The sequence below is a fragment of the Aptenodytes patagonicus genome, chromosome 5 (genome assembly GCF_965638725.1).
Source record: "Aptenodytes patagonicus chromosome 5, bAptPat1.pri.cur, whole genome shotgun sequence".
Classification (NCBI taxonomy): Eukaryota; Metazoa; Chordata; class Aves; order Sphenisciformes; family Spheniscidae; genus Aptenodytes; species Aptenodytes patagonicus.
The window spans coordinates 34,371,007-34,394,853 of NC_134953.1; the positions used below are offsets into that span (position 1 = coordinate 34,371,007).

The following is a 23,847-nucleotide window of genomic DNA, read 5'->3' on the forward strand; positions in this document are numbered from 1 at the left end:
GGGTAACTTTTTTTTTCTCCAAAGGACCACTATAAATCCAAAATAATGTAAAACAGTGTAACAAAATAATGAGCATTTGATAAGAAATAAGAATGTTTTATTCAAAGTGTAGTTAAAAACCTCATTCAAGATAACAACACTGTCATATGACTATGATGTGAGAAAACACTAAAAGGCATCATATAAAACCATGAAAAACTCAAGACTATCTGTAAGGTCAGTGCAAGCAATGCAGCTTACAGTAGAGAAAAAAAAAAATCAAGGATGTTATGGTTTGGACATCAAGAACAACCCAACAGTTCTGGAAATGCTTCCTCTCTCTAAGGCTTTACACAGTATCCCTTCGTATTTGGCTGAACACATTTTACTTTCTGCAAAGAACAAATTAGCCCTAAGTAAGGACGTTGTTCCTACCTCACAGAATTCCTTGCAGTTACCAAGTTAGGGGCAAAACAAAGGTACTATGATCGGATTATCCTGAATCTCAACTGCACAGCTGTATTTATTTCAATATACATTATCAAAACCCTAAGCAATCTTCAGATACAAATATTTTCTTTCTCACTGTTAAAACTAATGCAATTTCTACACAAGTTTGATACAATTCTACTGAAGATATTCCTAGACCATACTGAAATTTGATACATATATTAAACGCATATACAGGTTATTTCTATAAATACTTATTCTATAATATTCAAAAAGAAGTATCAGTATTGATTAATAAGCTCAATGCCAACTTATCTGGATGGCTAGAAAATACAAACCTTTCATCGTCCATTTCTAAGCTGGATTCGCTTTCTGACAGTTGCCTGCAGAGTGCTTCCCTACGTTCCATTTCCCTCTGTAATTTTCTTTGAAGTCTCAAGTTTTCTTCTCTCATATGTCGCTCCTCTTCTAAGTATTGTGCCATCTTCTCTGAATCTGAAATTCAGGATTTTGTTAAAATCTGATTAAAATTCAATTTCACAGACAGGCAAGTACGTTGTGCCTAATTTTACTCCAGTACTTCAAGAATGAGGGTGTAGAAAATGCTCAGGATGGATCACTCAAAATTCTCATCTCTAAGTCATTAGTTCAAAGCCTAATTCAGAACAGTAGCTACTAAAATAAATTACTGGTTGACAGCAATTTTGGAAATAAATGTTTACTTAAATGAATTTGAAAAAAAAAAGGAAAAAAGTCATGAAGAAAATAATAAAACCAAAACGATAAAGAAGAAATACAATGATTCCTGCTCCATTAAAATAATTCTATTCCACATTTACAAAGATTTTACTGCAACAAACAGAAGAAATTATTTTAAAGGTATATTTCCATTTCAAAGGAAGAAGCACAAAACAAGTTCTGAAACCCAAAACACTCAAAATTGTATTCAATTGCTACCTTATATGTATTCTATAGCATTCTTTCAATTGCACATTTTATCATAGAGATTGGCCAGCAGAATATGTACCGATATTAAAAGCCAACAAGTGGTTTACTCTTTACATCAAAAGGCAATTTGAGTTTGCAATTCTAAACAAGTTCAGCAAACATCATTTAAATGGTCTGGTATCACAGGCTATTTAAAGTGATAAAATCAAATTACGGAAAGCTACAAAATATTTTGACAGATTATATAAATAAAATGGAACACATGATGAAGACTTATGACACAAATAATGTACTTTGTGAGGTTTTCTAACATTTGATCAAGTTTACAGTTAATTCCTTGATATTAAAAAAAAAATTACGATTCATCATGCTTTGTGATCACTTCTTTATGCAGCACCCTTCAATCAAAAGAACATTCCTGTTTTAGAAGACTGTTCCCAAACTATCAACAATACATGTTTTATCTCTCTTCTGTGGAAATATCAGTTTTAAATAAGTGATACTGTTACATTTAGAAGTATTATTACACCAAAACAGTTCCTAGACTAGAAGTGCTTCAGGAATACACAATGTAATACCAATATCAGAATTTAGTAAGCAGAATTATTAAATATTTATGAATAATACTAGAGGTTCTCTAATGACCACATATTGCAAACACCAAACTGAAAACTGTATTTCAGTTTCATCTTCTGCTTGCAGGCTAGTACTCCACCATTTCTATCAGTATTGCTATTCATACTGCAGCTCTGTTTAATCTGTTCACAAAGGGAAATGGTACTTTTAAACCTAGATCTTATTTTCAATGAGAGTTTGATTTTAAATGCTTCTAAATTTTTACTCTAAATCAAAATAATTCAAAAAGAGACCACTTAAAAATAAAGAATACTTGAAATGAAATTAATTAGGCTAGATTTGTACAAAGAGTACTTTAAATCTAAGGCCTTGCTCTCGTTCTGAAGTTCATTAAGTGAAGGCTGCAGTGCAGAATTGGCAAGTACAAAGATTAGCAGTCCTTATCTTCTAACTGACACAAATGATTAATGCCACAAACTTGTGCACAAGGCCTCTGCAAAAGAGCACTCTCCCATCACCTCTGTCTTTAAGGAAGGCCACTGCCTCTGGCAAGCTGTTTCTCTAAATGGGGGTTGAAATATTCCAGTTAGCCTGTCAAGACCAGCACACTAGAGGGGGAGAATATTGCCTGTTTCCCACTCGCCCAAATTTTTCAGTCTGTATGGTTAGGTATCTCCTTACCTATCAATTGAAATATAATGCTAGGAACTAGGCAGAACTGATGAAACTCGGATAGAAATTTTAGATTTAGCACGAAGCAATGAAGGATTGGCATTGCAAAGATCACAGGAAGGCACAAGCGACCTTCCTGCCAGCTGAGACCATGTGCTCAGAGCCACAGCCTCTTCTCTTGAAAGGCAGGGCAAAAAGCAGGCTTTCCACTTCTGGTCAAGGGTCCATGACACTTTTCACAACAGACACACATGGACTTCTACACAACTTTTTATTCTGTCCAACTTCAAAGCGATCTTACATAGGTAAGAACAAAATAAGATTACTTGTTCTGCTATATTGTAAAGTCAAATAGCTGCCTGAACAATTAGTCTAACACAGCTATGAACAATTATTTAATGGTAGCTGCAATCATTAACACGTGAAATTCTTATATACAACTGAACTTTATTTTGCTGGCTGTTAATTCTTTTGAGTAATTCTTAATTTATAACAAGACTCTTACAAAGTAGGCCATAAGTATGTTTTGAAAAATCTATATGTTGAAATACTGCTAAGTCTCTGAAAAAAAGAAAAAAGAAAGAAATATTTTTTCTGACCCAAAATATTCAGGAAATATTTGTTGATTCTTCCAGACACCCTTCTAGTAAAGCTAAAAAACCCCAAACTGCAGAATAAATACATCAACAAGCAATAATACCGCAATTACAAAAATATTTTAATACAAAACGTGCCCTATTTTTTTCCACTTCTACCTTAAATTCAAACTCATGAAAGTATATGCGCCAGGGGAGGTTTAGATTGGACGTGAGGAACAATTTCTTTCCTGAAAGAGTGGTTAAACATTGGAACAGGCTGCCCAGGGAAGTGGTTGAGTCCCCATCCCTGGAAATATTTAAAAGATGTGTAGATGAGGTGCTTAGGGACATGGTTTAGTAGGCATGGTGGTGTTGGGTTGATGGTTGGACTCGATGATCTTAGAGGTCTTTTCCAATCTTAATGATTCTATGATTCTATATATAAAAGTCTTACATTACACAAACTTAAAAAGACTTAAAGCAAGTTGTTTACTCACGCTGTAACTGTGCAGCCCTCAGTTGTTTCTTTAACCTCTCCACTTCATTCTTTAAAAATCTGATATGTCTCATCATATTTTCTGGAGAATCTATCTCCATTGATATGTCTCTGGGTGATGGTGGAGCAGATACTGGCTGGTCTAATTTCTCCTGCAAAATTCTGTATGAAAGATAGTTCAAACTTTACCTTCAATTCTACTGAAAAGAAAACCCCTTATATCCCCCAGAAAGCCACTGCAAGGATTCTGACAGGTATAAAAGATTTATTTTAACTACTGTTTTTGGGGAGAGAATTTTGGGAGAATTTATAATGCTTTCGGTTTTAATGCAAAATAAAAAAAGGTAAAATTTGTTGTCCAAGCACAGATGGATTTTCTAAAATATTCAGGCATTGACACTCCCGAATATTTCTGCATACAGTTAAGGAAAAACAAATTCTGGACTATATATAGTTACCTCAGTTTTATACTCAAACGCTACTTATTCCACAAAACCATTTCTAAGCAAATTCATTTAATCTCTTATGAGTTTTTACATTTATGTTCTTAGAGGAAGAACACATATTTAAGATGAAAATATGAGTAAAGTATGTCTATGGTGAAACACAAGCTTTTCATATCCTCTTAACTTCTATTGAAGAAGCAGTGGGAAGTCTCAATGACATGAGTGCACACCACTGAGAAAAAGCTTAAGTTTTCTTCCAGCAGACAGGGAAAAAACAAGAGCTTCTCATAACAAATACGGTAAAATACCATGTTATTTTCTCTAGGCCATAAATATAAAGCTGACCCCAAACCAGAAGCTTTAAAAAGAGTCTATCAGCAGTTGAAAAATTCAGCAGATTCCTTCGAGCCTTCCCAGATCATTTCTTATACTACTTAGTCTCATCTACTTTAAGCAATCAAGGATGTGGCATCATGTAAGCAAGGAGATTTACAACTGCTTTAACTTCCAGGTTTTCATAGATTAAACACTTATGGGACAGAGATGAACATATCTAATCCAGAACATTATGTATTAAATGATATCTCTCCCACAGTGACAAGCACACTGCAACAAGACAAACCGTTTTTCTGCTTCAAGCTTATCCATCCTCTTCCAGAGACGATTCACTAGTGCTTCTTGTTCTTGTTCCAAAGTATTTTCAAGGTCAATCTTCTCACGCCTTAGCTGGAGAGGAAAAGCAATCAATGAAAATGATGGAAATGTATTTTTTGCAAGGAACTGTCATTAGGAAAGATCATTGCTATAACACCACCACTTTACATGATGCTCTACAATAGCAAGGAGAAGGTGAAGGGGAGACAAAAATCAGGCACAACACATTGGTCACAGAGCCAGTGAAAAATCAAGAGTTTCAGGAGCTGCACAGTTGTCATCTCCTTAACAGATTTTTTTTTTCTCACAGAACTTTTCTCTGGCCAATAAGGAGGAGCTTGAAACCTGGACACGCGGTCACTGATGGCATGACAAGCCTATTCAAAGACATCTCCTATTCCACGCGTCTCTGAAGTTCAAACTGAATTTACTGTCTACTACACCAGCATTTATTCTTTTGAAAAATTTTGGACTTTTTTAGTAGGAGAATCACAGTTAAGGAAGCCAGAAATGGAAGAGAAGCCATGTTTGCCTTGTGTTAGACAAAGGAGCAACATAACAAAAATTGTGAAGAAAAAATTACGTGAACTGCCTTAAGTGTTACTGTATCAACCCTTACCAGCAGAAACAAATGTATTTCTATCCTAGCAAAGGCTTTATAAAAGTAAATGCTTAACTTGATCTTGTGGTTTAACCTCAGCCCGCAACTGAGCGCCAAACAGCCGCTTGCTCACTCTCCCCCAGCCGAAACCAGGACACTTGACGTTATTCCCATTCACTAGTAAGTGAATTAGTAAGTTCACACTTAGTGTGAACAAACATTCTTGATTCTACTACAAGCTAAGAAAAGCAGATATAATGTAGAACCACACATGAAGAAATCTATTATTAGTATTTTAGTACAAATATAACGCAAATATTAATAAGAATACATTGGAATACTAAGAGGCACAGATGATCTTATTCAGCAACACTGGCAGCTGAACTCCAGAAGTTAGCAATAATGAAACATATGGGAATATATCAATACCTTTACAGGTAGAAAATAGCATGGAGGTATTTTTCCCAGCCAAGCCTTAGTTAATACTCACCACTTTCCTGATGGGCAAATAATCCCACATTACAAAATGGAAAGACTGAAAACAGATTAAGTGATTTCCTTGCACGTTTGCTGCGTCACCGGGTGAACTGCTATTACAGCATCTAAATCTGTAAGGGCTCTGTGCCAACCACTAAACTAATATTGAGATACCCAAACAAAATTTAAACTTACACACTTCAGGTAACGGTACAAGTTTAATGAATGTATAACTTTCTTCTTTAAAGCTTAGAAGAATTAGTTACTGTAAGTAAAAATAGACATATATTCATGAGTAATAGGGAACATAATTAGAAAAAGAAATAGTGTTTAGTAAATCTTTCCATGCCTGAGTTTCCAGATGTACATTAACAGTTGAGAGAACTTACACTTCAATGTAAGAGAAGTCAGAAGCAACATGCTTCAGCCTCACACAAGGGATGAGAATTTGGATCCTGACTGACACTTTGTTCCCCATACCAGCAGGAGCTGGAGTAGTACGAAGGCAAAGGGCTCAGCCCCAGGAGGTGCAGGGTGCTTTGCCTTAGGGCACTGCTCATTAGCCAGTTTGGCCAATGCTTGGTGCTGACAGCGTTCAGAGGGAAGAAAGTACACAAAACATTCTGGGAGTCTGCACACCGTGCTTCTACATTACCAACAAGCAGGTCTTCACTACATTGCGTAGCTATCTATATAAACACATGATGAAAAAGGTTTGACTGCAGATGACTACTTCTGCAGCAATGGATTTGCATCACTTCAGTGCAGCATGGTTTAGACTCACCTACTCTGACATAGCCTTTTTACAGCTATGTTATTGATCTAGCACTTAACAAACCCACAAAAACATACTGGTGAAAATAAATCTATTTCATTTAATGGTAGGAAGAAGAGCATACTGGAATTTGAAGACAGAGTAAATTATTTATAACCTTGGATTTGAAAAAATCTAAGATTACATTTAGTATTATAGCAACCATCACCAAGGCAGCGGAGTCCATTAATCAGAAATCTGCATGCAGGTGAGCAAAGTCAAATCATCAGCAACAATATACAAGTGAGCTTTGTGTTGTGCCCTGAAGGCTGACAGACATGCTCTGCTGAAACACCAGAGAAACTGGGTTGTGAAACAGAGATCTAAAACTCCCCATCTCCAGCAATATGAAAACACACTGGAAACAAGTATCTTCCTTTCCTGATCTTGAGTGTTGTCCCAGTTCCTCCCAGTGTCAGGATATTAAAGCTTTGAGGGTGAACACCTTGAATTGAACCTACCGGAGAAGTGACTGCAGCATCCTGATCAGAGCTGTGAATTCAGAGAATAGGTATATTTGCTTTGCACTAGGCAGTTTCAGGTGTACTTTGAAATGTAGTCTAACTCCAGTCAATGAATTTGTTAGGAACGTGATAATATTCTGAACTAAAATAAGCAGGATGGGATTACATCTCAAGACCAAACCAGCAGCTCTGTCAATACTAGTGTCATTCTATATGGGTTCGAAGTTACATTCCAATCAAACATCATTCAATTTTTACCATCACAACAGGGAAACGAGGAAGTATTGCTTGCTTTTTTGGACCTTAATCTTCCCTTTAGAGAAAGAGAAAAATCACTTTTAATGTTCCTTGCCATCCAATTGTGTTTCTTCTTGTCTCTCTCTTTCACGCATACACTTACTTTACTTCAAATGCAGCTAAAATATCCATTGTCTGTGTATTCCTGGATTACCACTTCTTCAGTCTTCTTGCTAACTTACTAACAAGCACAACTGTTCCCTCCTGAAGTGGAGATCTTCCATATCAATGAAAGTTGAATATGATCTCTGCCTAAGCCCACTATCCCAAATGTCACTTCTCTGCTTCTCATCTGCCCCTCCCCCTTTGTAGCTTTAATTCTTTGCTGCTCTCCAAGAATATCTTTCCAGAAGATTTTACACATTTCACGTTCTTCTCCTTTCAAAGAAGCAGACAAAGGAGATGATTATTAGCAGTTTAGTTCTTATTTCTCATCTCCTAACTGCATCAATTCTAGTTTCTCACTGTACTGTGTGAAATAGAAAAGCAATTAAAGAGCAACAGCAAGACTACACAAACTTGGCCTCTGTAGGACAAAACTGACAGGTATTTATTTCCTATCAAACCACTGAACTATAACACAGAACATTATTGCTCATTTTAACTGAGAGATTCAGTTAATGAAATAGTCACGTTGCAAATTTCTTCACCATTAGCCTTCAGAGAAGAATGTTCTGCCATTTCAAGCTGACTTAAGAAAATTAAGTCAGGTCACATTCGAACCCTAAGATCCAACTTAATTTTTTATTTCGGAATAACATTCTACGCAACCATCACTGCTACAAACTGGCTGCCTACCAATCACCTGTGGCATAAGCAGCTCAGATGAGAGAAAGCAAAGGAGGAAGGACACAAAGCATAGATAATTCACGTTCCATATTTTAAAAATAATAGTTTAGCGAACATACGTTGTAACTATCTGCCCACTGATTACAGTGATAGATCTAGTAATGCAGCCCTAGATTATGTTCACAGCATTGCTGAAGTACTCCTTCCAAGTCCTGTTTAACAGGTCTCGCAAAGGTTATGTTGAACCATTGTGGCAATCTCTTCCTTAATTCCCTATGCGTACAATAAAGGCAACATTGCTCTGCTCACAACTTTTGGTTGCCTCTTGCTAGGTACGGCACATGCCCCAAAGGCTGTTGCTTCAGCTGGTTAATTAGCACAATAAGCTTTTTTTTTTAATTTGTGTCAGACAAGAAAACATGCTGAAGTTCAAAGTAACCTGAGATTTACTATACGTTACTGTAAGAGAAAACAATGGTATACATTGCATTACATATAAATATGCATGGAATTTCTAAGTAAGACTGACAGCCAAAGTTAACATCTTCATAAACAAAGTAAGTTTTCAAGGTCAGGTATTTGAGAAAGACCTCTGAGCATCCATGCTTTTTCAACAATCTGTCGTTGATATTCAAATGTAGCAACGTTTCAAATGTTATGATTTCACAAGTTTGTCTGCCCAGAACAATGATACAAAAATAAATACCATTAAGATTTCAGCTGTGGCTCATGCTAACATTTCAAAGGCTAAACCAGCTTAGTATGTAAGCTTACTTTGCGTTTTGATTAAGTGTCCGCCACCACCACCTTGTGGTTAAGAGAGTTATTTCAATCTCATGTTAATTTCCATGCTGGTTAAGGATTTGCTGGCAACTACATCTTCCTACCTTTCTAATTTTCAATTTGTTCCATAGATCTCTCCATATAGAATGTTAGCACAAGGATCAAGAAAACTCATTTAATCATTAAGATAGCTATTAATTAATTTATCCACAATGTCAACAGAAATAGGAGAGTCATACAAAACTGGTAGAAATTCAGATTAACAGCAACAAAAAAGTTCCACATTTGATGAGAACAACAAAAAAAAATTCACAGAAATAATGTACTATATTTACACTTCCCAAATTATTGGACTTCCACAAGCCAGAAAAACTGAAGTTCTTTAACAAGCCTATATGTTTCATCAGTTTGCCTTTTAAGTCAAAAGGACTCCTACTAACACCACTGAGATGCTTTGATGCACATGCCTAAAATTAGACATAAGAGCAGTCCCAAAGTCTAAACTTCCAGTGGAAACATGACCAAAACAAGTGGTGTTTTATCTCTGCAATCTTCACAACTGTCTAGGGAGAAAGGGAGTTGGATGTAGTCAAATTTCAACTCTTTTTAAGTATACACGCAGCTGACATCTCACAGTTCAAGTCCTGTGCTATCCAAGCTGCCACAAAAAGGTGATCTAGAGCACAACTAGACCACATACATATCATTAACTGTTGTGCTTAACCGCTATCAGAAGTGACAGTCTTTCTCACAAGCAGCATAAGAGTGGAAGCAGATGAACAGCTATAAAAAGCATTACTACAAAAAAGTTGTGTTTGCAAAACTCAAAGCTGTCCAGCAGACATGAAGGCCTGCAGTAAGGCTGTTAAAAGTTATAATGGCCATGAAAAAAAATTATTCAAAGTTTCTCACAATAAATTATGTTAATGATTTATTGCTTTGAAAGTCAAACTGACTTTTCTGTATTCTTGATATTGCCCAGTTTCTTACATACTTAAAAAATTAAGTCAAATCTAATACAAAACAAGTTTGAGGTTTTTTTCCAGAATCCCTTGTTTTACAATCATATAATTCTGAAAGTAAGGAGTTACCTGCTCCAGGGTGAGCTGCTTCGAAATTGTATCATTTTCCAGTTTTTTAATCTTCTTCATCAGTTTGTTCACTTGAAATTCCTGTTCCTGCTCTAAATGCTGCTCCAGTTCAGCTTTCTCATGCTGCAGCTAAAAATTTAGGAGACATGCAAGTATTTTAAACACACAAATAAAAGCATGAAACATTATGCACCTTTTATACGTTTATTTACATGTTTAATTCTTACTGCACGTTAAATTCTCTACTGATAATTCTTCTCAAAAGACTTCAAAATGCACAACCCACCCAACAGCCCTTCAAAAAGCAGCATTTTAAACTGTGTTCCATTTACAAAGCAGATTGAAGTAAACTACATTTCCAAATATTTAATAAAGTCAAATCAAAATAGATACATTATATATAGCATATAAAATAATTATAGACATTTCAAAAGTCAAAAATCTATCATAATGTTCACAAAAGCATTAATTTTAATCTAAATGCGTCATCTCAAGAGCACCCAAAGCATAAAATGCAGGTCTTGGCACTTCCTTCTCCCAGGCAGCTGAAAGCTTAAAATCATGACTGAAGTCATAGTACTGAAATTGCTGTGCAACAAGATAATAAGAAAAAAAAAAAAAAATCTAATTTCTATTCCTATGCTATCAAGAATCAAAAGATTTTGATGACAAAAACACTGGTTATTTCAAATCAATGTTATAAATTTTCTTAACACTCAAGGGAAATTTTTTTTCAGCTAATATTTCCAATTAAAAAGAAAATCTTTACTCTCAAACCTCTCAAGCAGACGGAAACAAAAAAACCCCCCACATTTTAACATAAATTACGGCTTGGAGTAGAGTCACTTTTAACATTAAAGTCAAAATCACAATGGAATCCCTCCGAGACAGGGATCCAAGTCTTCCTGTGGATAAAACAGTGTGACTGGCATGATGGTACGAACACGTGAATTTGACTTAGGGAAAAGCAAATGTCCCCAAAAGACAATATTGTAATTACACCGTGCTCTGGCCATCCACTGAAAATTGCAGGCATTTTTTCCCACCTGCTTATTTTCTACACCAGTTCTTCTGGCTATCACATAACAACATGTAAGATCATAGTGTTTAAATGTGTGAGGAAAACCTGAGAAAACGGAGACACACCTCAAGTCACGGACACAAGTCAAGGTTGCTGGATATCCACAGTGAAGCTTAAAACAAACTAAAATTGCTAGTTCATTAATTCAGTTCCTTTTGCTGCTATTTAGAGACAAAATGGTCTGTGAAGTGTAGCCTGGCAGAGAGTTCAGAGCAGAAAAGCTTGCGTGGAGAGAGCACTAGGCAGACAGTAACTACTTGGCAATATACATATGGAAGAAGTCTGCACTTTAACTGTGTTTTCAGGGCTTATCAATTTCAAGATTTTATTTTTCACAAATTAAAATAAACACCAGAATATTAATTAAAAAAAAAAATGAGATTTATTCCTTTCATTTACTAAATTACAGTATATTTTCCAAACCCCCTGACGCTCATGGAAATTCCCACGCACTTGAGGAAGCCACCTAGACTCCAACATGATAATCACCGAGACTATCACGGCAGCTCTTGATCAAATGTTTAGGAAATTTTGTTAAACTGTCTAGTTGGAAATAAAGCCATTTCATTTCTTGTGTGAGAATATTTAGGGCTGCTAAGTGAGATTTTCATTCGAAGAAAAATTTATATTCACACTTTTAAATCAAAATACTGTTTGTGTTGTTTGATAATCAAAAATTTGAAGTCTCTTACTTCAGTACTGGAATTAAGCTTGGTTGGAAAAAAACAGGTTTAATATCAAAAGGACATTATTTAGTCTTACAACTCCGTAAGCCCCTCTCCTTTCCTCCCCCACTCCTATGCAGCAGCTACAGTTTAAGACTGAAGACAGCCGAAGAGCCCAAGGAGCAGACAGTGCGCAGATTACCACCTAGCTCAAGGTACTTGCTGCACTTTCATCAACCTTCATTTTGCTTCATTAAAAAAGCTAGATGCCTTTTTTTAAACCTAACTGAAAATTGAGACCAAAGCCAGTTGCTGTAATCAGCTTATGTTTAGTTAGCAAATTAAACTGTGCGAAAAGGCACATAGCCAGAATCTCTTACTCAGCCTAAAGCCAGATGCTGCTAACAGAAAGCGTGTGGTTGGGACTGCTAGCATTTGCAGACAGTCCAGTGAGTCAGGCAGATCACACAGTCGTATGAAGGCACCTCAAACCAACCTAACAACAAATACTGTTTGTCACTCTTGTGTGCTTCATGCAAACGCAACTACCATATTATTTAAAACAAATTGAGCTGCAATAGCACAATCTTGCTTGTCAAATCATTCCTTTTAAAGCTTGCTGGAATTTCCATCACACAGGAACTGATGAGGCTTACTCGTTAGATCTGTAGCTGCTGTGTAGGATCTACTAAACCCTACCCTGGGATCATGAACATCCTGCAGCCAAAGGACAGTTCCAGCTGATCAGAAAGCTATTAAGTGAAGCCAGGAAAGATCTATTACAGGAATACCTTCTATTCTGATTTTAACATAAAACCACCAGAAAGCAAAGTGACTGGGAATAAAAAGAAATCCACAAACATTTTCCCCTTGAGTGCTAAAAAGGATTATAACATGAAAGCCCTCTCGGACATTCTGACAAACCTACTTTATTGTGCTACTCCCCTTCACCCTTTCGGTTTCATTATTGAAAGTGGGAGAAACATACTAATAACACACCCCAAAATACATATTAATGGTGTCTGTCACTCACAATTGGGTAAAATAATTTTTCCCTTTTATTGGCTTTGATCGCAAAAACAAACCAAAACAAACAAAACCCAGTTAATGCTGAAATCCTAAGGCTGAAAAACAGAATTGCTAACAATGAGAAAATATCCACTGGTGGGTAAGTGTTTATTTTACTTAGTAAAGTAAGAGAGTATTTTCAAACTGTTTTTAATTATATGCAATTATAGTAACAACTGTTTACAGATACACTTACGGCTGCCAGCTAAAGAAAAGGAAAAAATGTGTTAGAATGTGTCACCTTGATGACAATGTCTTACAGACCTTGAATTGTATATGAAAACTGTAGGAGAGATACTGGGGGAATTTTCAGCTTCATAAGATCAGAGGTGGGTTTGGTGCAAGAGATACAGCTAGTACTTTAAAGTGAGAACAGGGCTATCAAATACAAAGCTTAGCAGCAGAAAGAGTGCATGCGTTAGTTCAGGTAAGTCCTATACAACTACAGTAATGTCCTTCTCTCTACAGAAATAAGTTTTCTGACACCATCTAGGACCACATTTACCTTACTTCCTTACTGTACTGGCTTATTCTGGGACAGTGGAAAGTGTTTTTATGAAATAATGGAGCTAATGGATGAAGTTCCCCCTTAAAAAAACAACCCTCATTTATTCCCCAGACTATGACCTTGTACATTGTACTGAACAGTCTATTTTTAGTACTCCAGCCCTCAAAAGTTGTCCAATTCCTCCTTTGCTGCATCCTGAAAGTCCTATTTATTAACAAATTTGTATCAGCAGTTTGCCTCCTCTTTATGTCCAGATGTTCATCAAATAAATGATAGATGAGCTGACTCTGTTTATTCCACACAATCACATTTGCATCCTTGAGCTGACGCATCGTATTTTGGAGAGCAGGAAGGGTAATAGCTTATGTTTACAGACTTACAATTTTTGAAAGAATCAGACTTGCACGAGAAACAGTTCTGTATAGCCTCCCAATTACTTAATCTGCCTTACTACGCATTATGCTATTATCTTTGTATGTTGTAACATTTTACTTTCAAGGACAGATTCTTGGACCAATTTGCACTTCCAAAAATATAAGGGTATTGAAAAAATCTGTATTTGATTTTGAAAAATACTGTTGCACAATTTAAAGAATAATTGACTTTGTAAGTTCAAACAATATTAAAAATTAATTAGTCTCTGGAGCAGCCTTATTTCACAAAAGATAAATTTTCAAGATTTACTATTTTAAATTTCAAAACAGGAACTCAGAAAGTCCACGTCCACAGCTGCAAGAATAGATCCTGCATCAAAACACTTCTAATGGTACTCTGCAAAATATTACTACCATTCTATAATGATGAGGGACGGAGGACTCTATAAAAACATTGTTCCAAACTTTCCAGAGACTTAGTCAGGTAGACAAAAATATAATTAAAGTACATGGGAAAATATAGTGAATGTATATGAGGCTTATAAGAACTTTATCAGGAACGTATGTGATGAAAAGCTTTTGTTTACTCCAAAACCTCTGATGAGATGGATGTGTTCATCCCTGCAGCATTCAGCCTAGAAAATTAAAAATTATGCGAAACAAAGGAAATTTAACTAGTAAAAGCATACACTTATTGAATGGGCTTGTAGAGGCAGTAAAAGCTAATGCCACACAGTTATAAACAGGTATTATCAAGCAATGGTATGGCACCAGAAAGCCTGGCAACAGGAAGACAGTATTATTCCAATGAAAACACTTTCTTTTATGTGCTACTGTGTATGTTTAGAATCATAGAATCATAGAATCATTGAGGTTGGAAAAGACCTCTAAGATCATCGAGTCCAACCGTCAACCCAACACCACCATGCCCACTAAACCATGTCCCTAAGCGCCTCATCTACACGTCTTTTAAATACCTCCAGGGATGGGGACTCCACCACTTCCCTGGGCAGCCTCTTCCAATGTTTCACCACTCTTTCAGTACAGAAATTGTTCCTTACATCCAATCTAAACCTCCCCTGCCGCAACTTGAGGCCATTTCCTCTCGTCCTATCGCTTGTTACTTCGGAGAAAAGACCAACACCCACCTCGCTACAACCTCCTTTCAGGGAGTTGTAGAGAGCGATAAGGTCTCCCCTCAGCCTCCTTTTCTCCAGGCTGAACAACCCCAGTTCCCTCAGCCGCTCCTCATAAGACTTGTTCTCCAGACCCCTCACCAGCCTCGTTGCCCTTCTCTGGACACGCTCCAGCACCTCAACGTCCTTCTTGTAGTGAGGGGCCCAAAACTGAACACAGTATTCGAGGTGCGGCCTCACCAGTGCCGAGTACAGGGGCACGATCACTTCCCTACTCCTGCTGGCCACCCCTATTTCTGATACAGGCCAGGATGCCATTGGCCTTCTTGGCCGCCTGGGCACACTGCCGGCTCATGTTCAGCCGGCTGTCGACCAACACCCCCAGGTCCTTTTCTGCTGGGCAGCTTTCCAGCCACTCTTCCCCAAGCCTGTAGCGCTGCATGGGGTTGTTGTGGCCGAAGTGCAGGACCCGGCACTTGGCCTTGTTGAACCTCATACAGTTGGCCTGGGCCCATCGATCCAGCCTGTCCAGGTCCCTCTGCAGAGCCTTCCTACCCTCGAGCAGATCAACACTCCCACCCAGCTTGGTGTCATCTGCAAACTTACTGAGGGTGCACTCAATCCCCTCATCCAGATCATCAATAAAGATATTAAACAAGACCGGCCCCAGTACTGAGCCCTGGGGAACACCACTCGTGACCGGCCGCCAACTGGATTTAACTCCATTCACCACAACTCTCTGGGCCCGGCCATCCAGCCAGTTTTTGACCCAGCGCAGAGTCCACCTGTCTAAGCCGTGAGCCGCCAGCTTCTCGAGGAGAATGCTGTGGGAGACAGTGTCAAAGGCCTTGCTGAAGTCCAGGTAGACCACATCCACAGCCTTTCCCTCATCCACTAGGCGGGTCACCTGGTCATAGAAGGAGATCAGGTTGGTCAAGCAGGACCTGCCTCTCATGAATCCGTGCTGGCTAGGCCGGATCCCCTGGTTGTCCCACTCATGCCTTGTGAGCGCCCTCAAGATGAGCCGCTCCATAATCTTCCCCGGCACCGAGGTCAGGCTGACAGGCCTGTAGTTCCCCGGATCCTCCTTCCGTCCCTTCTTGTGGATGGGCGTCACATTGGCAAGCCTCCAGTCGTCCGGGACCTCCCCCGTTAACCAGGACTGCTGATAAATGATGGAGAGCGGCTTGGCAAGCTCCTCCGCCAGCTCCCTCAGCACTCTCGGGTGGATCCCATCCGGCCCCATAGACTTGTGAGTGTCCAGGTGGCATAGCAGGTCATTGACTTCTTCCTCCTGGATTACGGGGGGTTCATCCTGCTCGCCGTCCCCGTCTTACAGCTCGGGGGGCCGAGTACCCTGAGGATAACTGGTCTGCCTGTTAAAGACTGAGGCAAAGAAGGCATTGAGTACCTCAGCCTTTTCCTCATCCTCAGTGACAATGTTCCCCCCTGCATCCAATAAAGGATGGAGATTGTCCTTGGCTCTCTTCTTGTCATTAATATATTTGTAAAAACTTTTTTTGTTGTCTTTAACAACAGCGGCCAGATTGCGTTCTAGCTGGGCTTTTGCCTTTCTCATTTCTTCTCTGCACGACCTAATGAGATCCCTGTACTCTTCTTGAGTTGCCTGCCCCTTCTTCCACAAGCGGTAAACTCTCCTTTTTTTCCTGAGTCCCAGCAAGAGCTCCCCGTTCAGCCAGGCCGGTTGTCTTCCCCGACCATTCTTCTTACGGCGTACAGGGACAGCCTGCTCCTGCACCTTTAAGACTTCCTTCTTGAAGAACGTCCAGCCTTCCTGGACCCCTTTGCCCTTCAGGACTGTCTCCCACGGGACTCTCTCCACCAGCGTCCTGAACAGGCCAAAGTCCGCCCTCCGGAAGTCCATGGTTATGGTTTTGCTGCCCCCCCTCCTTACTTCACCAAGAAGCGAGAATTCTATCATTTCATGGTCGCTAAGCCCAAGACGGCCTCCGACCACCACATCTCCCACCAGTCCTTCTCTGTTTGTAAACAGCAGGTCGAGCAAGGCACCTCCCCTAGTAGGCTCACTTACCAGCTGTGTCAGGAAGTTGTCTTCCACACACTCCAGGAACCTCCTAGACTGCTTCCTCTCTGCCGTGTTGTATTTCCAGCAGACGTCCGGGAAGTTGAAGTCCCCCACGAGAACAAGGGCTAGCGATTGAGAAACTTCTGCCAGCCGCTTATAGAACGCTTCATCCGCCCCTTCATCCTGGTTGGGTGGTCTATAACAGACTCCCAGCAGGATATCTGCCTCGTTGGCCTTCCCCCTCATCCTTACCCATAGACACTCAACTGTACCATCATCACAATCGTTGAGCTCTATACAATCAAAACACTCCCTAACATACAGGGCCACCCCACCGCCTCTCCTTCCTCGCCTGTCCCTTCTGAAGAGTCTGTAGCCATCCATTGCAGCACTCCAGTCATGAGAGTCACCGCACCATGTTTCTGTGATGGCGACTAAGTCATATCTCTCCCGCTGCACAATGGCTTCCAGCTCCTCCTGCTTGCCGCCCATGCTGCGTGCATTGGTGTATATGCACTTGAGCAGGGCTATCGATTTCGCCCCCGGCATCGGCACGCCACCCCTCGGCTCATCTCTAGCGAGCCTGGTTTTATCCCCTTCCCCAGAATCAGTCTGGGATATAGTAAAATGTTTCAAAATTAATTTCTTACAGTATTGAAAACCTGATGTAACTCCGTGTTTTATAATAGTAATGCACATCATGCTGAACTGGGAAATTCTTGTTAGGCTGTTAGCGAGGAGCGCTGCAGCTCGTGCTCTGGCAGACAGCTTTCACATTTAAAACATTTTAACATTCTGGGAGCTCATTCCAGATGCCACTCTGAATGCAATGCATAAGCCCCTACAATTGTGACAAACAAAGGTTTGACAAAGCAAAAAACACACAGGCACTATGAAAAAAGTCTCTGTTAGGTGGCTTTCAACTGAATAATATGGCAGTAATTTTGATACAGCCACAGACTTGAAAAATTAAGAGACTACAAATCATATGCAGTTTACCAGAAGTACACCCCTCCCTCTGTTCCAAAAGGCAAAGTCTTAGACAAAACGGATTCATATGTATTTTTCTTCCCTTAGTCATACAAAAAGCAGGAAGCCATTTGATGCACAATGTCCGACAGCATGAATTTTGAAAGTCTAGTTCCAGGTCAGACCAATGTTGCCTGGCAAACACATACAGAAATTAAGAGTTTAAACCCAAACAGCAAAGAACAGTGGAGCAACCAATTACTGCCGACACTTCCACTGGAGACTACTGTATTTCTGGTTAAGTCATCATCCAAAGTCTGCATCTAATTTAGCTAGAATTCTCTCCAGAGCAAAGATACCAAAAATGGAAGTAGGCATTTATCAATTCATTATTAGCCTTATAACTGCCTCATCAGTCTTGCATCCTCTAATAAAGACAGAATTGCTACATTCTAGTAGCTAATGGTAAGTACTAGCACTCACAAATCTCAGGAAATTCAGAAAAGTAAACTGTAATTATCTTAACTTTCTGTGTCTGAAAAACATTAGTCAGGAATTTAGCATTACACCTGTGTAACGGGAAGAGCATACTGAACTAGAAAAGATATTGTAATAAATACTAATTTGACCATGTGATATGTGCTAATAATGCCCTCTTTTCCACAAAATGAGTTTATTTGTAATATCAGGAGTTTCTCTTCTCGTATTTTTTATCTGGCAGTCTACATGAGTATGATTTCCAGGATTCATAGCTGAAGAATCAAAATGTCCAAACAACAGATAAGCTTTCACAAAACAAAAATCAATGTCAATATTATTTTCAATTCTTTGCTACTTAAGAAAATTGCCTGCAACTCACCAATATTCTAATGTCAACTTACTAAATCCATGATCACTATAGAGATAGAAAATTATTTTCATGGAAGCATACTGTAATATTCAAATGTTTCCTAATTCTACAGGTAAGCTCTTTAGGGGAAGGGACCATTTCCTTTGTATAATTTATAAGCTGCTGAGCATGTTACTAGTGTTTAGGAGAATATATTAATACACATTTTTTGCATTTCACAGCAAGTTTATCACATCAAAGACATAATCAAGCCATGAAATGAGATCTGCATTCAGCATACACACAAACAGAATAATAGTTTTAATATTAAACTGTTTGCTTTAAAACAAACAAGTCCTCCACCTGTACTGCAAGTCTTGAGCCACTGTAAAGGTATGAAAAGTCATCCAGACGGACTACAAAACCTGCTGACCAGGCAGATTCCTCTGACACAGCTTAAAATATGCTTTGCACTAGAGCTTTGATGTATCCCTTATCTTCTCCTCTGTATACTGCAGTTAACAGGTTCACCTGTTAGCAAGATATTCCATGCCACTCACCCTTCACAGGCACAACCACTACCAACATCAACAGGATGTTGACAACTGTTCTCTCTTTCAAGTAAGATGGGTTAATATTTAGATAGAGGACAAACTCACAATTTACTTCCAAAAACTGCTACCTAATGATGCTGAGAGAAATTACACAGTTTTAGGACTAACAATTTGGAACACAGGTGCATTTAAGAATTGTCACCTTTTAAAATCTTCTGGCTGACATGACCACATTTATCAAACACTGAATGAGGCTTACAGGAAGGGCACATGAAATGAAGTGTAAGGCTGTAGGCTGAGATATTGTTTAATAAAAGCAGGTGGTGGTCAGAATTTTACCTCCGTATTATTGTAATTATGGCTATGTAGTTACTTTCTTTCAGCAGAAATTTGCAGCTTGCCTACTGGAAGGTGGATAATATTTACGGGATGATGTTGAATCCAAGACTGAGGATTTTCTGCAGATGTCATAACAAAAGGTGAGACTTCACCAGTTTTATGCCTGCATTCTGTTTCAGATATATGTGCTTCTCTGAATCTTTCTCTCATTAGCGAGAATGAAGTTACACCCTTTAAAGGTTTCCAATGGATAAACAGCATAATGCCCTTGCATAATTTCATACATTACAATGAGGTACCCCCTTGGCCATTTTAAGAACAGTAGATTGTTACATTTTTCCTTAATTTGGGGCAACAGTCAAAGGATACTTTCTGAAAGTCCACGGCAGAAAAGAATAAAAATTAATTGTAGTTTTAGGTTGACAAGAAGCTTATATTTCTCTTTGTAATGTGTGAACCTATTTTGCATAATATTAGTAATTTAAGAACTGTTAAAGATACAGCTTTAAAGCAATCTCAGTTGAATTCTAGGAAAATGGCTAAGCATATTTTAAGCAATTACTAGATACAGCAATTCAGTTGCTGCAGAACTTATGCAGTACAAATTTGTGTGCAAGGTCATTATACGAGTTCAAAACCCTTCAGCCAAATCAAGTGTCGTTCATGCTTTTACTTTTAAAGTAAGTTTTATTTTGCTCTACACAATATATAGTACAGCCCCAGGTAACCTGATTCTGTAACCAATTTCTACATAGCCCTTTCAATTAAACAACATTGCTCAACATACCATTTCTCTCTTTACTGGAAGAGACTTCAGTGGAAAGCTTTTTCCATAGTGATATCTACATCTTACTTCAATTAGAAGAGAACACTCAATACCCCTATTTTACTGCCATCTGCTTCTCTATTTTTCATAAAAATGGATGACTTTGTTTCTGAATAAGATGTACGTTTGCTTTCATTCTTGTCAGTCCTCAAGAATAGCAAGGGGAAGTAGTAATACCAGACTGAGGATATTTTATCTTGATACTTAACTTACTATGTGATAATAGGCATCAAATAGACAAAGTCATAGAAGTCCCAAACATAGTTTGTTTTCAGTAACAAAAGCATCAGACAGGACTCACTCTAATGTTTCCAAAGAGTGTATTTCTGAACTGCAGGGCTAAACATGCCTTAAGTCTCCAGCTGCAGAACATAAGACATGCTTACAACATACAAATCAGGTTCTTTAAAATTGACTAGTTTTTCATGACAAAGCTTGTAAGTAATGGCATGAAAAAAGCCATAGTGGATCACACCAAACATTCACCTAACTTAGTACCCTATCTCCTACAGAAGCCAAAAGCAGGTATTTAAGCAAGTCTATCAGAACAGGCAAACATATACAACACTTGAAACAAATACTTACCCACTTTCCAAAAATTAGCAACTTGGGTAAAAGAAGTTCCTCTGCCATAAATTGTCCCAGCATCTTTAACTTTTTACTTTTAGCACCCGACTGATGTAAGTGTTTTAATTCAAGAGAAGCAACTGTTTTGTTAAAAGTATGGATAAACTTACAGATAAAGTCTCCTTCAAGCATCACTGCACATTCTTGTATATAATGTTTAATATTTCAGGACTCCTGTTATATATCAAATACTCCAGAAAAAAGCATCTGTTTCACTAACGTTTTAAATTAATCAGTAACTCTCTTCTGTAAGACAGTTAACATTTACTTTAAGCTACATCCATTTCTTTGCATCTCTATACAAACTTACAGGTTCTCAACACTATGAGAGTTTGCAGATGCAAACTTTAAAGCAACATATTAAAAAACACTTACTCACTACACTTCTTGTACTTTGCTTATTTCAAGTGTCAGCTTTACAACAGCGACAACCTGACCATATCCCTCTGACTGCAGTCACACTAACAAAAAAGTTCAAAGTTGGTCCTGAGGCTCCTGGGAGAAACATCAGTAAAGGCACCAATTACCTGCATCAGTTTTCTTGAGAGCTCATTAGTGAGAAATTCCTCTTCCTTTTCATAGTTTACTGCAAGTGTTTCTTTTTCTTTCTGCAGAGCTTGAATCTTCTTAAATAGAGTGTTACTGATGAATTCCTCTTCCTGCTCTGCCCTTGCTTGCTGTGAAGTAAAGACATAGTTTTAAGAAAAAAGGGAGCAAGTTTCCACGTTAAAAGTTGCAATTATTCCATTCCCCTTTGAATGCCCCCCACCTCTTTTTTTTTTTTTTTAATCTTGCCCATCATCCTGGAGAACAGTAGGATGGATTCAAGTGCTGGTACCATCCCCTTTTCTAACATTGTAGCACCTTTCTTCCTTTTTTGTTCCCCATCTTTCAACTTGGGAAACTACACTGGTGCTTTAAAGTGGCCTCCCCCCAACCAAATGCCTGAATTCCCCAACCTTTTAAACTTTATAAAAGCATTACTGATTCACAGATACCTACTTTTACCTACTCTATTCCTAAAAACAAACTCCTCTTTAAACGTTCTCCATTACGAGCTGAAGCACAGCTCAGACTGCTGCATTCAGCACTGTGCCTTCTTTCCAGATCCCTTAGACTGCAGCCCTGCTTTCTAGGAGTCAAATAATGCGTTTATTCTTTCACCCAGATATGTCTTGCTTCTGAGCCACAGGGAGCACGGCTCATCTCATGAGGATTTCTACCCAACCACCAGCCCAGGAAAACATACTTCTATTACTTCTCAGAACTGTTACTTCACTACATACAACATCAACTTTAAAAAATGCCATGTGGTAGCTTTACCCTGAGGATTTCCAAATTTCACAAGAGAAGAGCTACTCTGGAAATCTTCCCCATGAAGAATCACTAGAGGAAACAATTCCCACTTCACCTCTCCTATAGCACCTAGGCACTGCTCAACAGAAAGCCAGCCTTGTGAGCTCGTTCCCTCACATTCCCTACAGTTTAAGTGTTTGTATATTTTTTTAATGTACATATTAGAAACTTGATAAATGGAACACAGAAGTTATCTTTCGGAAGTCTGCTCTAAAAGGCCACAAAGGGTATTTCATATGGGGAAATGAAAGATCACAGCTACAAACTGGTAGAGCCAACTCTTAATTCCACAGTCTAAAGAGAGCTCAGAACAACAGAATGGCAGAAATACAGAATTCCCAAGCCACCACCTTTAACAAATGAGACAATGTAGTGTTGAGGAGTGTTTTCATCCCCTGCAGTAAAATCCACATCACTTGAACTGCAGATTTGTGATTTGCCCTGATTCTAATAAAATGATACCAGCTTATAGCTTACCGTATGTAAAGATTCAGTAAGTTTTATTTCAGTAAAACTTGATAGAGGAAAATCTAAGAACTGAAACAGAAGCATAACTAGAGTTTTACTGAAAGCTTAGCTTCCATAATCTTCTGCCCAAAATGTGCCAAAATAACCATCTCTTTTTACATATTGTACACTGGAAAATGCTCAAAAGGTTTCCTTATGTCAGTGATCTTTCAGCTGGAATGATATATTCCCTAGTAGTCCCAAGAGACAAGTACTTAAACAGAGGCACCTTCCATGCCTACAAGAAAAGTTACTTAAAGAACATAAATGTCTTAAGTTGGTGGAACAGTAGGACAATTGTAAGTTTTTCTCATGGTATTGCCAGTATCATAAAATCTAAAGTGGTGGTTTGGAAACTTCTCAGTTGAGTCCTCCTTCCATCAAGTCCTTCTCTTCACATCTTTATCTCTGCCTTCTTGTGTCTTCTCCCACCTCTATCACTTTCTTGTCTTGGCCCTTTCCCACTATCTGCCACCAGCTCCCTTCTCCCTGTCACCAGCAGAGCTGGCACAAACAGGGAAGGGAAGGGAAGGAAAGGGAGGAAAGGGAAGGGAAGGGGAGGGGGAGGGAAGGGAAGGGGAGGGGGAGGGAGGGGGAGGGAGGGGGAGGGAGGGGGAGGGAGGGGGAGGGAGGGGGAGGGAGGGGGAGGGAGGGGGAGGGAGGGGGAGGAGGGGGAGGGAGGGGGAGGGAGGGGGAGGGAGGGGGAGGGAGGGGGAGGGAGGGGGAGGGAGGGGGAGGGAGGAAAGGGAGGAAAGGGAGGAAAGGGAGGAAAGGAAAAAGAAAGAAAGAAAGAAAGGGAAAAAGAAAGAAAGAAAGGGAAAAAGAAAGAAAGAAAGGGAAAAAGAA

At 38.9% G+C, this 23,847-nt stretch overlaps 1 protein-coding gene across 3 annotated transcripts in view; it reads right to left on the bottom strand.

The window, feature by feature from the left end:
• Positions 1–23,847, bottom strand: part of CCDC6 (coiled-coil domain containing 6) — a 57,303-nt gene that overhangs the window by 14,431 nt on the left and 19,025 nt on the right. For all 3 annotated transcript variants that reach the window (XR_012995453.1, XR_012995452.1, XM_076339310.1), the window contains exons 2-6: positions 21,666–21,815; positions 10,116–10,244; positions 4,768–4,871; positions 3,701–3,861; positions 768–924 (exon numbers count right to left, since the gene is read on the bottom strand). Coding sequence is in view for 1 of the 3 variants with exons in the window: in XM_076339310.1 (XP_076195425.1) it covers positions 768–924; positions 3,701–3,861; positions 4,768–4,871; positions 10,116–10,244; positions 21,666–21,815 (701 nt within the window). In the remaining 2 variants the exon portion in view is untranslated. The remainder of the gene's footprint in view (positions 1–767; positions 925–3,700; positions 3,862–4,767; positions 4,872–10,115; positions 10,245–21,665; positions 21,816–23,847) is intronic.